This window comes from Oncorhynchus tshawytscha, linkage group LG10 (assembly GCF_018296145.1).
Source record: "Oncorhynchus tshawytscha isolate Ot180627B linkage group LG10, Otsh_v2.0, whole genome shotgun sequence".
Lineage (NCBI taxonomy): Eukaryota > Metazoa > Chordata > Actinopteri > Salmoniformes > Salmonidae > Oncorhynchus > Oncorhynchus tshawytscha.
This window is the reverse complement of record NC_056438.1, coordinates 46,707,730-46,726,434: the sequence shown is the minus strand read 5'-3', so window position 1 is coordinate 46,726,434 and position 18,705 is coordinate 46,707,730. Positions and strand designations below refer to the sequence as shown.

The 18,705-nt window shown below is 42.9% G+C and overlaps 1 protein-coding gene across 1 annotated transcript in view; it reads right to left on the bottom strand.

Annotated features, from left to right (window-relative positions):
• LOC112260315 (ras-related protein Rab-3A) overlaps positions 1-18,705 on the bottom strand; it is a 31,379-nt gene that overhangs the window by 2,642 nt on the left and 10,032 nt on the right. The window contains exons 2-4 of the mRNA XM_024435328.2: positions 6,735-6,959; positions 1,572-1,690; positions 74-198 (exon numbers count right to left, since the gene is read on the bottom strand). Coding sequence (XP_024291096.1) covers positions 74-198; positions 1,572-1,690; positions 6,735-6,959 — 469 coding nt within the window. The remainder of the gene's footprint in view (positions 1-73; positions 199-1,571; positions 1,691-6,734; positions 6,960-18,705) is intronic.

Below are 18,705 nucleotides of genomic sequence, written 5' to 3'. Positions count from 1 at the left end.
ACATTAAACAATGACTCATTTTCTAGGGAAAGGACACAGGATTTATTACTATATTACTGGGTAATTAACTCACCCAGTTGGTCAGAGAGCTGCCGGCCCCTGTCTGCTGCCACCACCCTCTCGTCTTCCATGTCACACTTGTTTCCCACCAGCAGGACCTGGGCGTTGTCCCAGGAGTACGTCTTGATCTGGGTGGACCTGACACGCACGCATTCAACTGTTGTAGTTATATTACGGATCCAATCACAGCTAAAGAAAATTGAGTTCCATGCATTGACCCTCATCCTAACGGGCAAAGCAAGTGACGCTTGACTGGTACTGCCATTGTTTCACCCAGTCGTCAAATTATTCACATTTTGCAGTACATACACTACATGACCAAAAAAAAGAAAGTGTGGACACCTGCTCATCAAACATCTCATTCCAAAATCATGGGCATTAATACGGAGTTAGTTCCCCCCCCTTGCTGCTAAAACAGTCCTCTCTTCTGGAAAGGGTTTCCACTAGATGTTGGAACATTGCTGCGGGGGACTCGCTTCCATTCAGCCACAAGAGCATTAGTGAGGTCGGGCACGAATGTTGGGTGATTAGGCCTGGCTCGCAGTCGGTGTTCCAAATCATCCCAAAGGTGTCCGATGGGGTTGAGGTCAGGGCTCTGTGCAGGCCAGTAAAGTTCTTCCACACCGATCGACAAACCATTTCTGAATGGACCTCGCTTTGTGCACGGGGGCATTGTCATGCTGAAACAGGAAAAGGCCTTCCCCAAACTGTTTCCACAAAGTTGGATGCACAGAATCATCTAGAATGTCATTGTATGCTGCAGCATTAAGATTTCCCTTCACTGGAACTAAGGGGCAATGCCGAACCATGAAAAACAGACCCAGACCATTATTCCTCCTCCACCAAACTTGACGCTATGCATTGGGGTAGGTAGCGTTCTCCTGGCATCAGTAAAACCAAGATTCGTCCGATGGACGGCCAGGTGGTGAAACATGATTCAACACGCCAGAGAACACTTTTCCACTGCTCCAGAGTCCAATGGAGGTAGCTTCACACCACTCCAGCTGACGCTTGGTATTGCGACACCATTCGCAATACCATCTTAGGCTTGTGTGCAGCTGCTCGGCCATGGAAAGCCATTTCATGAAGCTCTTGACGAACAGTTATTGTGCTGATGTTGCTTCCAGAGCCAGTTTGGAACTCGGCAGTGAGTGTTGCAACCGAGGACAGACAATTTTTACTCGCTACCCGCTTCAGCACTCTGCGGTCCTGTTCTGTGAGCTTGTGTGGCCTACCACTTCGTGGCTGAGCCATGGTTGCTACTAGATCGTTCCTCTTCACAATAACAGCACTTACAGTTGTTGAACGGTGCCACATTGAAAGTCACTGAGCTCTTCAGTAAGGCCATTCTACTGCCAATGTTTGTCTATGGAGATTGCATGGCGGTGTGCTCGATTTTATTAACCTGTCGGCAACGGGTGTGGCTGTCCACATACTTTTGTATATCGTGTAAATACCGATACAGACAGACAAACATGCATACAGTTGTTTCACACACACAGGTCCCGTACCAGTCCTGCACGGCGTTGAAGGAGTCCTCGTTGGTGATGTCATACATGAGGATGAAGCCCATGGCTCCTCTGTAGTAGGCCGTGGTGATGGTCCTGTAGCGCTCCTGTCCGGCAGTATCCTGGGAGAAACACACATATCACACAATTAATCATTATCTTACACACACATAATCACGCACAAAAATAGTCCTGCAGCAGAAAAAGCACTCCAAATCCCAATGTACTACAGCATATAAGAAGAACGCATTAAGTTGAACCCCACATCCACGTTTAAACATTGTAGATGCATATAACAATGTAGTTGTGGATTTAAAAAAAAAGACAAAATACTAACATCAGAATATTCTATGTGATGTCAGAAGTTTAGTTATAGTATCAATTTATAGCCAGCACATGCCGCAGTGCAGTATATCAGGGTAAAACACTGTTTTATACCTGAAATATGTAACTTTTGGGGCGACGAGCCGACCACATTCACATTGAAATGCGAGATATAAATCTGCCACTCTCCTTGAAGTGAAAGGAGCTTGTTTAAGAAGTGGTAGATCGGTTCTATGTGCTCTATTTCTATGCTTCCCATTCTTAAGTTTAGTTTGTCTTTTACATTCGGTTTTGAACACCAGCTTCAAACAGCTGAAAACAATGTTTTTGGTTTATTAAAAACATATTTCACAACGGTTTAGATGGTACAATGATTCTCTACATTATCCATTGCTTGTTTTGTCACAAACTGAAATTAGGCGAACTATTTGAATTTTAGCAACCCGGAAATGGCGGAGCAATTTATGCATATTTCACATTTAAACAAGCAGTGAGATGGCAGTGCGATAGATGGGCGTCATTAGCCCATAAATGATTCTACACTTGAGAGACAGCAATGGCAGCCGCTTTGGCAAATTAATCGAGGCAATTTAGGAAACCACACACATTTATCAGCATCTCTGTTCATTTTTTCGGTCTTCAGCTATCTTATGACACAGGGACGTGGTCGTGCTCACAAGATCATATGAAGAGAGTAAACCCACACTGACAGCATATAATCTTAGTTTATTCCACACGTCAAGCATCATATAAATCAAGATTATATAATGGGTGTGGATGTACCCTCCTTATTAAAGTCTTGTGATGAGAATAGCTACCATCACCTTAGATCTGAGCAGTGTGTGTATTGCTTATTTGAGCTGTTCTTTGACCAAATAGGGCTATCTTCTGTATATCAACCCTACCATGTCACAGTACAACTGATTTAGTCAAACGCAGTGAGGAAAGAAATTCCACAAATTAACTTTTAAATATGGCACACCTGTTAATTGAAATGCATTCCAGGTGACTACCTCATGTAGCTGGTTGAGAGAATGCCAAGAGTGTGCAAAGCTGTCATCAAGGCAAAGGGTGGCTACTTTGAAGAATCTCACATATAAAATATATTTAGATTTGTTTAACACTTTTTTGGTTACTACATGATTCCTTATGTCTTCACTATTATTCTACAATGTAAAAATAAATAAAAACCCTGGAATGAGTAGGTGTCCCCAAACCTTTGACTGGTAATGTATGTGTTGTTCAACAGCGAGGTCTACTCTGCTGAAAGGGGTGGATGCAGACGACCCACCATGACGCACGTGGTGTCACAACCAATCTTCTTCAGAACTAAATGTATTCCTCACAGGAGCCACAGACAGAGAGAAAGAGAGAGAGAGAGAGACTGGCACTAGAGACACAAACCTCCTGCCAGTGTACCGATACTGCGGATACTGCTCCTCCCCTCTCCAGGCACCGCTGTCATAGGCCTCTAATGGAGATGTGTGCATGAAAGCATAGGGGTCTGCCAAAATCCTAAACAAACTCGCCCCCTAAAAAGCCAAACTTTCGTACGGAAAAGCATCTGCTAAATGGCATATATTACTATTATAGTATGAGTCTAGCCTATTGTCATGCGATATTTCCCATCTTTCCCCCATTACTGTATAGCCTATTGGTATCAAACTTGGAGAACTAGCCTGCATGCCAAGACCTTTGAGCTCATTCATATGAAAATAAGGTAAAACAGTAGTCACCAACCCTGGTCCTGGTGTGCTACATACAGGTTATGCAAGCCTTTGTTCCAGTCCAACACTAACACACCCGAGTCAATTAATCACGCCCTTGTCGAGCAGTTATTCTTTGGATCGGGTGTGTTAGTGCTTGGTTGAAACAAAAGCCTGTACATTTGATCTCCAAGGCCAGTGTTGGCGATTACTTACCACTGTGGTGAAATCTGTCAATGTCAGTTTTCCACCTAAACCAGGCGACTATGTATCCATAAGATGAGATACATTTGTCATTTGGGGGAGCAATCCCCAGTGCAGTCAAAACCCAGATTGTTCTGTGTTATATACAGCACCAGTCAAAAGTTTGGACACACCTACTCATTCAAGGGTTCTTTATTTTTACTATTTTCTACACTGTAGAATAATAGTGAAGACATCAAAACCATGAAAAAACATGTATGGAATCATATAGTAACCAAAAAAAGTAAAACAAAATCAAAATATATTTTAGATTCTTCAAAGTAGTCACCCTTTGCCTTGATGACAGCTTTGCACACTCTTGGCATTCCCTCAACCAGCTTCATGAGGTAGTCACCTGGAATGCATTTCAATTAACAGGTGTGCCTTGTTAAAAGTGAAATATCTTTCCTTCTTAATGTGTTTGAGCCAATCAGTTGTGTTGTGACAAGGTAGTGGTGGTATACAGAAAATAGCCCTATTTAGTAAAAGACCAAGCCCATATTATGGCAAGAACAGCTCAAATAAGCAAAGAGAAGTTGTCATCCATCATTATTTTAAGACATGAAGGTCAGTCAATATGGAACATTTCAAGAACTTTGAAAGTTTCTTCAAGTGCAGTCGCAAAAACCATCAAGCACTATGATGAAGCTGGCTCTCATGAGGACAGCCACAGGAAAGGAAGACCCAGAGTTACCTCTGCTGCAGAGGATAAGTTCATTCGAGTTACAAGCCTCAGAAATTGCATCCCAAATAAATGCTTCAGAGTTCAAGTAACAGACACATCAACATTAATCGTTCAGAGGAGACTGTGTGAATCAGGCCTTCGTGGTCGAATTGCTGCAAAGAAACCACTACTAAAGGACACCAATAAGAAGAAAAGACTAGCTTTGGCCAAGAAACACAAGCAATGGACATTAGACAGGTGGAAATCTGTCCTTTGGTCTGATGAGCTCAAATTTGAGATTTTTGGTCCCAACCGCAGTGTCTTTGTGAGACACAGAGTAGGTGAACGGATGATCTCCGCATGTGTGGTTCCCACCGTGAAGCATGGAGGTGGTGTGGTGGTGTAGGGGTGCTTTGCTGGTGACAGTCTGTGATTTATCTAGAATTCAAGGCACACTTAACCTGCATGGCTACCACACATTCTGCAGTGATACCACACATTCTGCAGTGATATGCCATCCCATCTGGTTTGCTCTTAGTGGGACTATCATTTGTTTTTCAACAGGACAATGACCCAACACACCTCCAGGCTATGTAAGGGCTATTTGACCAAGAAGGAGAGTGATGGAGTACTGCATCAGATGACCTGGCCTCCACAATCACCTGACCTCAACCCAATTGAGATGGTTTTGGATGAGTTGGACCACAGAGTCAAGGAAAAGCAGCCAACAAGTGTTCAGCATATGTGGGAACTCCTTCAAGACTGTTGGAAAAGCATTCCAGGTGAAGCTGATTGAGAGAATGCCAAGAGTGTGCAAAGTTGTCATCAAGGCAAAGGGTGGCTGTTTGTCCCTGTTCGGGAGTATCGTCGGACGGGACCACAGTGTCTCCCAACCCCTTCTGTCTCAGCCTCCAGTATTTATGCTGCAATAGTTTGTGTCAGGGGGCTAGGGTCAGTCTGTTATCTGGAGTATTTCTCCTGTCTTATCCGGTGTCCTGCGTGAATTTAAGTATGCTCTCTAATTCTCTCGCGCCATCTTTCTCAGAGGACCTGAGCCCTAGGACCATGCCTCAGGACTACCTGGCCTGATGACTCCTTGCTGTCCCCAGTCCACTTGGTCGTGCTGCTGCTCCAGTTTCAACTGTTCTGCCTGAGGCTATGGAACCCTGACCTGTTTACCAGATGTGCTACCTGTTCCAGACCTGCTGTTTTCAACTCTCTAGAGACAGCAGGAGCGGTAGAGATACTCTGAATGATCAGCTATGAAAAAGCCAACTAACATTTACTCCTGAGGTGCTGACCTGTTGCACCATCTACAACCACTGTGATTATTATTATTTTACCCTGCTGGTCATCTATGAACATTTGAACATCTTGGCCATGTTCTGTTATAATCTCCACCCGGCACAGCCAGAAGAGGACTGGCCACCCCTCATAGCCTGGTTCCTCTCTAGGTTTCTTCCTTGGTTCCGGTCTTACTCTGGAGTTTTTCCTAGCCGCCGTGCTTCTACACCTGCATTGCTTGCTGTTTGGGGTTCTAGGCTGGGTTTCTGTTCAGCACTTTGTGACATCAACTGATGTGAGAAGGGCTTTATAAATACATTTGATTGATTGGCTACTTTGAGGAATCTAAAATATATTTAAATTTGTTTAACACTTTTTTGATTAATACATGTGTTATTTCATAGTTTTGATGTCTTTACTATTATTATTATATACAAATAAAGAAAAACCCTTGCATGAGTAAGTGTGTCCAAACTTTTAACTAATATATATATATATATATACACAATGAAGTTAGAAATAATGTGAAATTGTGAAAAGTATGATACTGCTCTTTTAGTGTAAGAGTTGTTTCAAAAGACTGCCTGAAATGTCAGCCTGTGTTGGTGGGATGGAGTTTTGGCCTGCCTTGTGACATCACGGTTCCAAACCGCTCTGCCAATAACAGGTCGTTTTCAGTTTCTCTCCTCACTCTTAGACACTTCAAGCAAAATTCTTGCTTGAGAAATTTCTCTTTGCTAAGAAGCTGTGTTTGTTTCTTTTTTTTAAACCATTTTAATTGAAAACAATCACAGTAAAGTACTTCATTGTTACCCAGAAAGTATTTGATATTGAGATAAAAACAGTTGCATTGGACCTTTAAAGCCAGAACACCCCTAATAACAAACATGACCTCATTTGTGGTTAACAGAGGGATGACAGAATCAGTTAAGGTCAGTGTCTCACCCAGATCTGCAGCTTTATTCTTTTGTCGTTCCTGTAGATGGTCTTCACCTTGAAGTCGATGCCCACCGTGCTGACGAAAGCCGGCGTGAAGGAGTCATCAGCATAGCGAAACAGGAAGGAGGTTTTACCCACACTGCTGTTGCCAATGATCAGGATCTTGAACATGTAGTCGAAGTTCTGGTCGGAGGACTCCTTCTGTCCATAGGTGGCTGTTGCTGAGGCCATCTTTGAAGGGAGAAAAGCAGAGCGCAAATCACACCGGGACATTCGGGGTCTAAATTTCTTTCCCAGGACTTTCAGTTTGTGATTATTATTTTTTAAATGGGACTAATAGTAAAGACATGCATTTTAATGGTAAATATGCATTACCTATTAATGTGGCATGAACACAACCTGCCTAGAGGTTCTCTTCCGATTGTCAAACAAATCACTTAGTAGACCTGCGCACGTTGGTCCACTACAAAATAATTTGTTTTCAAACAGTGCATTTTGAGCCCGCTGTAGGAGCCATGAAGCTTATAGACTGCATCTCTCTGCAGCTTTTGTATGGGAATATGTGTATTGGAGCTATTTATATTTTATATGCCTAATATAAAAAGGTAACTTCACCTTAAGGCCCGGAAAATGGTTAAAAACTCCAGCCACCTAAGCCATAGACTGTTCTATCAGCTTCCGAACGTGCATCAAGTCTGACACCAACAGGCTCCTGAACAGCTTCTATCCCCAAGCCATAAGACTGCTAAATAGCTAACAAAATGGCTACACGGACTATCAGAGTTGCCCCTTGTATTTTATTTTTGCACTGTCTATGCACACTGACACACCAACACACACACACACACACACACACACACACGGGTTGGGCGGTATCCAGATTTTCATATCATCATACCGGAATATACGGTATTACTGGTTTAGTACACAAGGGGGCGCCAAAACTGAGAAAAAAAAGCCCATTGGGCGTCTATTACCAGAATGTTAACAAAAAAGCACAATAAGGGATTTCCATGGAGGCTGCTAGCTAAATATGCTAACGAGCGCAAACAAAAATAAACTAATTGCAAAGACAGGTAATCCAGCTCATAAAGTCATACATATATAGTTAGGAGCTACCGAATGTCATTTTTGGTGAGCTTGGATAAGCAAATGTGAATGAGATAAACTGTGCAAATGAACAAAGTTGACGCATGATCGTCTGAAGGATGAACAGTACCGGCTCTGAAGTAGCATGTGTACACGTGGTGTCTGTGTGTAAATCTTAAATCGCTAGGGCAACAGGCCTGCTCTGCTCTAAGAAGAGAGAAAACAGCCGAGAAGTGAGAGGAGAAAAAAAAAACTAGGAAATCTAGATATTTGTACAGCTGCCACCAACTCATCCAAAAGGGGTTTAGATATCTCAAACATGGCAGAGAGCAATATGATGCCCAGTCACCTTAATTCAGCCACTTACTTCGATTAACTAGCAAGTCAAATTTAGGGGTTGGGTTAATGCAGAATTCTGCATTTTTCTTACAGGAAAATAAGATATTTCTTATGCGTTGTATCTTTCTGCGTTTTGTAAATGCAGATCTGAAATGCTTCTTATTGTCATTTCTGCTCGACATCAAGACACATTTAGTGCTTCAGCTACACTTCTCCACTGAGAATTCATTCCCCTTACGGGCTTTCTATCCGCAGACAGCGCTCTGACTGATGTGTAGCTACTTTTCTCAGGTAAAAATGCAAGACTACATTTAAGCAAAACCTTAGGAAATGTAGCTGGCTACATTCTTTTTATAATAAACATTAGAAATCTGATGGCCATGCATAGTTTTTTTTTCTCAAAAAGACCAGGCTTTTTCATTGTAAGCTCATTTAGCCCACTTGTGTGTCATCTGATGAAAATTAAGCTATTTTCTCATGAATGTGTTGCACTAATGTATTTTCTGTGAATGAATACTATAGTTGCACGTCCCTGATTACTCTATTGTGTTACGGCTTTCTTCCGTCGAAGGAGAGTCTGACCAAAATGCAGCGTGGTTAAATCGAGACATCTTTAATGACGATAAATACGAAACATACAAAAACAACAAACGGAAATGTGAAAACCTAATACAGCCTGTCTGGTGACAACTAACACAGAGACAGGAACAATCACCCACAAAACCCACAGTGAAACCCAGGCTACCTAAATATGGTTCCCAATCAGAGACAACGAGAATCACCTGACTGATTGAGAACCGCCTCAGGCAGCCATAGACTATGCTAGACAACCCTACTCAGCCACAATCCCAATACCTACTAAAACCCCAATACAAAAACACAACACAAAATAAACCCATGTCACACCCTGGCCTGACCAAATAAATAGAAAACACAAAATACTAAGACCAGGGCGTGACATATTGAAGAAAAAAAAAACCTTTACTTGCATTACAAAACACGACCCCCGTCTATACACAGCTGGACCTGCTCCTGCTTTCTCCCGTTGTGCCATTTACAAATAAACACATGACTGTCTCAACTGTTCTGGGGAACTACGGTAAGCTTCCTAATGTGAAATAATGTGACAGGAGAAAAAGAAAAGAGATCTGCTTTATCTCCTAACGTATTGCACAAGTTGACTGCCGGTATTTATTACTTTAAAAAGTAGCTACAAATATGACAATTTATTGAAATACTTCAAAGAAAGAGTTTCAAATGGTATTGAAGGTAGTGAAAATCATCCCATGGCTATTTCCAAATAACTCAGTAAACGACATACCGCCCAAGCCTAATGCACACACATTTATACTGACTCCACACACACTGCTGCTACTCTGTTTATCATATCCTGATGCCTAGTCACCTTACTCCTATCTATACATATCTACCGCTCTCACTCCAGTATCCCTGCACGTTGTAAATATGGTATTGGAGCTGATCCTGTATATAGCTTACTTAATTCCCGTGTTCTTATTTTATTTCTTGTGATGTTTTACCTTATGTTATTTTTAGTACTACATTGATTACTGCATTGTTGGGTTTAGATCTTGCAAGACAGGCATTTCACTGTACTTGTGCATGTGACATTAAAACTTCAAAAGAGTAACGCTTGGAAAGCGGTTTCTTGTGGAAGCGTGATTGACGGCTCTCTCATCTGCCAGTGGCTTTTCAAAGGGAATCGCCACTACACCTGCCATGTGAGGAATGGAAAGAGACATCGGTTACAAAACACCAAAAACTGTAACGACATTCGGCAATTGTCATTAGGCCTACACTCTTGTAGCCCGAGTTAATTGATGCGTCTTGCTGACAAATTGACCTTCTTTGTCAAAAGGAAAGCTGGGAGACCTGAAAAGGGTCTGAAATACAGGAGGCAAATACAGCTGTCCCGGGAAACTGAAGGGCCCAGTTGAAACAATGTTGCAAGTTCACTAGCTGGCTGGACCCAGTCAATAGAATGATGTAAGTTTGCTAGCGAAAGACAGTGGGAGTAGAGCGATGAATGCGATTGAAAGAACATGAACCAACTGAGCTCCCTGGGCCCTTTAATTTGCACACTGTAGAAGAGGATGGATGACACAAAAGTATTAATGTCTTCATTCAAAATGACAGAAGTTCATGGAGGAAATGTGCAGTTAAGTAGGCTGATCTAGAGGCGAAAGAAACGCACACCTCTTTAGGCTGGCTAGCGGAGTGGAACACTTAAAAAAAACAAAAGGAGAGCCGCACACTCTAGGAGCTCAGATGCAAAAATATTTATGTCCAACGTTTCAACAGATAAGCTGTCTTCATCAGGGTATAATGACAAACACTGTGGGATGACTAATTTATATAGTGCAGTTAAGTAGACTGACCTACCAAATCATTATCACTCATGTCACCAGTATTCCACTTTATGAAAAATAGTTTAATAAAAAAGTATAGTTTTAATAAAAGTCAACATGTTTCTGGCATCAAACTAGTTTTGAAATATTTCAACAGCAGTGGCCAATAGAATGAGAAGTCTACTGCTGGGAAAGGGACAGATAACTTATGTCAAAACTGCAGTACATTAGTCAACATCAATCAGTATGATCTATGTTCAATGAGCCGTAAAGCCTTTTACTAAATTATTGACTTGGGAAGTTACACAGAGAAAAACCGTCAAAATGTATTTAAATCAACTAAAGAGAACGAGGTCTTAAAATAACCTAAAGCAATATATTTTTGTGGAATGCTATCAGGGCTTGACTTGGACTGAAATAGGTGCCGCTACTCATTTTAAGTGCCGGTACTGTTTACCTTTAGGTGCAAGAACTCTGCAATACTTTTGCGCTAATACTATATAAAACGCCTCGATCACACCGTTAGCGTTATTTCATTTTGGTACACCAGAAGTACATTCATTTCCAATGGAATGCTGAGCTTTCCTTGCAGCATCGCAGAGGTAGTTGCAGTGCGTTCTGTGTGGTGCATACGTTTGATTTATCAAATGTGTGTCAAACTGTATTCGTAGACGGTTTGACAGAAATGGTAGCAGAAGGTAAATGTTAAACTTTGGTTGCACACATATCCAGATGATGCCTCGTACTATTTTGCTCAATGACGCTGTCGGTGTGATCGAGGCGTAAGAGGTGCAGGAACTCTAGCTGTGGAAAAACTGTGGTGGTGGTACTCAGTTTGTGATCCCACACATGGTTTCCGCACAGATTTGTGCCTACGCATTGTCGTGACGTGACTATCATTAACTTCTTGAGGGCCAGGGGCAGTACTTGGAAATTCAGATGACTGATGTGCCCAAAGTAAACTGCCTGTTACTCAGGCCCAGCAGCTAGGATATGCATATATTGGACAGCATTGGACAGAAAACATTCTGAAGTTTCTAAAACTGCTAAAATAATGTCTGTGAGTATAACAGAACTGATATGGCAGGCGAAGCCCTGAGGAGAATCCATCCAGATTCTTTTTTTTTGAGGTGTCTGCCCATTCTAATCCTTATTATTGGGAAAATAAATGGAATTGATGGAGCCTAGGGCTTCCACTAACTCTTTAGAAAGAGTTTCAGGCTTGGTTTTTGAAAAATGAGCTAGAATTTGTAGTTTTTCTAGGTGGCTCCCATTTTGACTGCAGTATTGTGGCGCGCATGGATGAGGGCGCGCACTTCGTTATTTATCTCCGGTAATGAACATACTATTCGCCGTCTTAAATTTGATCATTTATGTACATATTAGGATACCAGAGGATTGATTACAAATGTTGTTTGACTTGTTTGGACGAAGTTCATTGGTAACTTTTGGGAGTCCTTTGTATGCATTTTGAACGAGGGAAAGAGGTGGATTACTGAATCAAGCGCCAACTAAACTGACTTTTTTGGGACATAAAGAAGGACTTTATAGAACAAAACGATCATTTGATGTGTAGCTGGGACCCTTGGGATTGCAAACAGAGGCAGATCTTCAAAAGGTAAGTGATTTATTTTATCGCTATTTCTGACTTGTGTGACGCCTCTGCTTGTTTGGAAAATGTTTGTTATGCTTTTGTACGCGGGGCGCTGTCCTCAGATAATCGCATGGTATACTTTCGCCGTAAAGCCTTTTTGAAATCTGACAAAGCGGCTGGAGTAACAAGATGTTAAGCTTTTAAATGATGTAGGACACTTTTCATTTTGATGAATGTATTTTCATGAATGTTTAATATTACGATTTTGTATTTTGAATTTGGCGGGGTTTCAGCACTAAGAGTTAATCTGATGACTTACTTATTTTATCAACTAACTATGTTTAAGTGTTACTCGATTAAATTCATGTAACAATCAACTCATTAGGAAGTTGGGGCGCCACGGGAAAAGTTGTTTAACAAGTTACTATCTCCCGACTTAAACTCTAAAGATATAAAAGATAAAGATATACATTTTCCATATTGACTGACCTTCATGTCTTAAAGTAATGATGGACTGTCGTTTCTCTTTGCTTATATGAGCTGTTCTGGCCATATGATGGACTTGGTCTTTTACCAAATAGGGCTATCTTCTGATCACATTACTCCAATGCTAGCCTCTACACTGGCTTCCTGGTAAGACTAGGGCTGGGTTTTACTGCTAACCTACAAAGTATTACATGGGCTTGCTCCTATCTATCTTCCCGATTTGGTCCTGCCATACATACTTACACGTACACATTACGTTCACAAGACGCAGGCCTCCTTACTGTCCCGAGAACATCTAAGCAAACAGCTGGAGGCAGGGGCTTTCTCCTATAGAGCTACATTTTTATGGAATGGTCTGCCTATCCATGTGAGGCGCAGACTCGGTCTCAACCTTTAAGTCTTTATTGAATACTCATCTCTTCAGTTGGTCCTATGATTGAGTGTAGTCTGGCCCATGGGTGTGAAGGTGAACGGAAAGGTACTGGAGTGACGAACCTCCCTTGCTGTCTCTGCCTGGCCAGTTCCCCTCTCTCCACTGGGATTCTCTGCCTCTAATCCTATTATGGGGGCTGAGTCACTGGCTTACTGGTGCTCTTCCATGCCATCCCTGGGAGGGGTGCGTCACTTGAGTGGGTTGAGTCTCTGACGTGATCATCCTGTCCGGGTTGGCGCCCCCCTCGGTTTCGTGCCGTGGGGGAGATCTTCGTGGGCTATACTCTGCCTTTGTTCAGGGTAGTAAGTTGGTGGTTGAAGATCCGGAGGTTGAAGTCCGGAACAGTAATGGTACAGAGTAACCCCAAACAGTTTCAGCTGGACTTTCACCTAATCAAAGAATTAGCCCAGCAGGAGAAGCTCTCCCTTGATAAAGATACCCCCACACCGAGCGGGTCAGACCAGACCTCTTCATTATGTAACCCCACAGACGAGCAACCCCCAGCGGAGAGTCAACCTTCCAGCACAGATTACCACTCCCTCATTGAAATGAAGTACAAATTCACCCAGCTGGAGATAAGGCAGGTGGAGCTGGAACAGCAGGTGATTACACTTCAGTCAGCACAGACCCAGACAACAGTCCAGCACAACAACAGCCCCTTAACCAGACCCGGAGAGCTGGAGGTGGACAGAGACATATCTGCACTTTGGACAGTGGTGAGACAAATACAACAGGAGAAAGAGGAGCAGAACAGAGCATTAGAGGAGAGGATCAGACTGCTGGTGGAGGAGAGGTTGAGGGGGATGGAGGAGAAGTTGAGGGGGACGGCGTGTGACAGAGAACAACCCACTAGAGAGGTGGCCACCCCCACAGAGAAGCCAGCAGAACAGCCCACCTCAGCACCCAACAAAAGTCTCGACACCACAGCAGAACAGTCCACACCAGACCCTGACCATAGAGTCGACATCACAGCAGAACAGACAAATGAAGAACCCCAAGCCCAGAGGCTCTCACCCCTCTGAGCACCCCCCCCTGTCAGCCACCCTGATAGCCCTTCTGACAACCCCCCACACCCACTGAGGACAAACACAAGACACAGATTGTACTACTTATGGACTCAAATGGGAAATATATAGAAGAAAAAAAACTTTTTCCCAAACACAGTGTGTCTAAACTCTGGTGTCCAAACACCCAGCGCGCCCTAGACCTTCTGTCCGAGGCCAAACTAGGCTCACCCAGCCACATAATAATACACACAGGCACAAACGACCTGAGAGCACAGCAGGAAAGAGTGGCCACAGCACTGAAGGGAGTGATTGAAAAGGCTTCTTCTACTTTCCCCAACGCACAAGTGGTTATCTCCACCCTGCTACCACAAAAAGACTTCCACCCTGCCACAATACAGCGGGTAAATGCAAGCATTTCCCGTGACTGTGCCTCAAAACCAAACGTTTTCCTGGCCCACCACTCCACCCTGGACTTGAACAGCCTCTATGACCAGGTCCACCTCTACAAGGCAGCAGTGCCCACCTTTGCCCGAACTCTAAAGGACATCGCTCTCAAACGTATCCCTAACACTTCACACAGGAGCAACAGATCAATAGACACCCCACCCAGACCAGCGAGACACCCTCCCAGATCTGCAGGACCCCCTGGACCTACACATAGAGGACCCACGCCAAGAGGAATTACATCCAGACCACAGTACACCCAGACACATCCACACCCCCACCCCAACCAATCAACACCCCCCCACGTCAACCATGACCACACCCCATTTAGGCCCCCTCAGATCAGACCTATGCCACTCCTGCCCACCCCATGCACCCCACCCCCACAAAGAGGGCCTCAACATGGAAGCCACATATACGCCCAGGTAGTGAGCGGGCAAACAGTCCCAACCCCCACTCTCACACTCGCCCAAAGCCAATGGCATGTACCAGATGCTCAGCAGGCTCTGCTCACACATACTGGCCTGAGGCCAAACCACGACCAACAACATTGGTCTCTCTATGGAACAAAAAGCCTTCACTATATTATCCTGGAATATCCAAGGCCTGAGGTCATCTGCCTTTGGCCTAAAGAGCAGAAGCCCGGACTTCACCAAAGAAATCGGTAATACAGACATTGTCATCCTGCAAGAAACCTGGTATAGAGGAGACGGACCCACTGGTTGCCCTCTAGGTTACAGAGAGCTGGTAGTCCCATCCACCAAACTACCAGGTGTGAAACAGGGAAGGGACTCAGGGGGTATGCTAATTTGGTATAGAGCAGACCTAACTCACTCCATTAAATTAATCAAAACAGGAACATTCTACATTTGGCTAGAAATTCAAAAGGAAATTATCCTAACAGAGAAAATGTCCTCCTGTGTGCTACCTATATCCCCCACTAGAATCCCCATATTTTAATGAAGACAGCTTCTCCATCCTGGAGGGGTAAATCAATCACTTCCAGGCCCAGGGACATGTACTAGTCTGTGGCGACCTAAATGCCAGAACCGGACAAGAACCTGACACCCTCAGCACACAGGGGGACAAACACCTGCCTGGAGGTGACAGCATTCCCTCCCACATATGCCCCCCTAGGCACAACTATGACAACATAACCAACGAAAACGGGTCACAACTCCTGCAGCTCTGTCGCACGCGGGGTATGTACATAGTCAACGGTAGGCTTCGAGGGGACTCCTATGGTAGGTACACCTATAGCTCATCTCTTGGCAGTAGTACTGTAGACTACTTTATCACTGACCTCAACCCAGAGTCTCTCAGAGCGTTCACAGTCAGCCCACTGACACCCCTATCAGACCACAGCAAAATCAGTCTACTTAAACAGAGCAATACTCAATCATGAGGCATCAAAGCCAAAGGAACTGAGTAACATTAAGAAATGCTATAGATGGAAGGAATGCAGTTTGGAAACCTACCGAAAAACAATTAGGCAACAACAAATTCAATCCCTTTTAGACAATTTCCTGGGTAAAACGTTCCACTGTAATAGTGAAGGTGTAAACTTGGCAGTAGAAAATCTTAACAGTATATTTGACCTCTCAGCTTCCCTATCAAATCTAAAAATCTCAAATAGAAAACTGAAGAAAATTAACAATAATGACAAATGGTTTGATGAAGAATGCAAAAATCTAAGAAAGAAATTGAGAAACCTGTCCAACCAAAAACATAGAGACCCGGAAAACCTGAGTCTATGCCTTCACTATGGTGAATTACTAAAACAATACAGAAATACACTACGGAAAAAGAAGGAACAGCATGTCAGAAATCAGCTCAATGCAATTGAAGAATCCATAGACTCTAACCACTTCTGGGAAAATTGGAAAACACTAAACAAACAACAACACGAAGAGTTATCTATCCAAAATGGAGATGTATGGGTAAACCACTTCTCCAATCTTTTTGGCTCTATAACAAAGAATAAAGAGCAAAAACATATACATGATCAAATACAGATCTTAGAACCCACTGGATTCTCCAATTACATTGAATGAGTTACAGGACAAAATAAAAACCCTCCAACCCAAAAAGGCCTGTGGTGTTGATGGTATCCTCAATGAAATGATCAAATATACAGACAACAAATTCCAATTGGCTATACTAAAACTCTTTAACATCATACTTAGCTCTGGCATCTTCCCCAATATTTGGAACCAAGGACTGATAACCCCAATCCACAAAAGTGGAGACAAATTTGACCCCAATAACTACCGTGGAATATGTGTCAACAGTAACCTTGGGAAAATCCTCTGCATTATTATTAACAGCAGACTCATACATTTCCTCAATGAAAACAATGCACTGAGCAAATGTCAAATTGGCTTTTTACCAAATTACCGTACAACAGACCATGTATTCACCCTGCACACCCTAATTGACAACCAAACAAACCAAAACAAAGGCAAAGTCTTCTCATGCTTTGTTGATTTCAAAAAGCCTTGGACTCAATCTGGCATGAGGGTCTGCTATACAAACTGATGGAAAGTGGTGTCGGGGTAAAACATACGACATTATAAAATCCATGTACACAAACAACAAGTGTGCGGTTAAAATTGGCAAAAAACACACATTTCTTCACACAGGGTCGTGGGGTTAGACAGGGATGCAGCTTAAGCCCCACCCTCTTCAACATATATATCAACGAATTGGCGCGGGCACTAGAAAAGTCTGCAGCACCCGGCCTCACCCTGCTAGAATCCGAAGTCAAATGTCTGCTGTTTGCTGATGATCTGGTGCTTCTGTCACCAACCAAGGAGGGCCTACAGCAGCACCTAGATCTTATGCACAGATTCTGTCAGACCTGGGCCCTGACAGTAAATCTCAGTAAGACCAAAATAATGGTGTTCCAAAAAGGTCCAGTCACCAGGACCACAAATACAAATTCCATCTAGACACTGTTGCCCTAGAGCACACAAAAACTATACATACCTTGGCCTAAACATCAACACCACAGGTAACTTCCACAAAGCTGTGAACGATCTGAGAGACAAGGCAAGAAGGGCATTCTATGCCATCAAAAGAAACATAAATTTCAACATACCAATTAGGATTTGGCTAAAAATACTTGAATCAGTCATAGAGCCCATTGCCCTTTATGGTTGTGAGGTCTGGGGTCCGCTCACCAACCAAGACTTCACAAAATGGGACAAACACCAAATTGAGACTCTGCACGCAGAATTCTGCAAAAATATCCTCCGTGTACAACGTAGAACACCAAATAATGCATGCAGAGCAGAATTAGGCCGATACCCACTAATTATCAAAATCCAGAAAAGAGCCATTAAATTCTACAACCACCTAAAAGGAAGCGATTCACAAACCTTCCATAACAAAGCCATCACCTACAGAGAGATGAACCTGGAGAAGAGTCCCCTAAGCAAGCTGGTCCTGGGGCTCTGTTCACAAACACAAACACACCCTACAGAGCCCCAGGACAACAGCACAATTAGACCCAACCAAATCATGAGAAAACAAAAAGATAATTACTTAACACATTGGAAAGAATTAACAAAAAAACAGAGCAAACTAGAATGCTATTTGGCCCTACACAGATAGTACACAGCGGCAGAATACCTGACCACTGTGACTGACCCAAAATTAAGGAAAGCTTTGACTATGTACAGACTCAGTGAGCATAGCCTTGCTATTGAGAAAGGCCGCCGTAGGCAGACATGGCTCTCAAGAGAAGACAGGCTATGTGCTCACTGCCCACAAAATGAGGTGGAAACTGAGCTGCACTTCCTAACCTCCTGCCCAATGTATGACCATATTAGAGAGACATATTTCCCTCAGATTACACAGAACCACAAAGAATTTGAAAACAAATCCAATTTGGAAAAACTCCCATATCTACTGGGTGAAATTCCACAGTGTGCCATCACAGCAGCAAGATTTGTGACCTGTTGCCACGAGAAAAGGGCAACCAGTGAAGAACAAACACCATTGTAAATACAACCCATATTTATGCTTATTTATTTTATCTTGTGTCCTTTAACCATTTGTACATTGCTAAAACACTGTATATATATATATATATATATATATATATATATATATATATAATATGACATTTGTAATGTCTTTACCGTTTTGAAACTTCTGTATGTGTAATGTTTACTGTTAATTTTTGTTGTTTTTCACTTTATATATCCACTTTGTA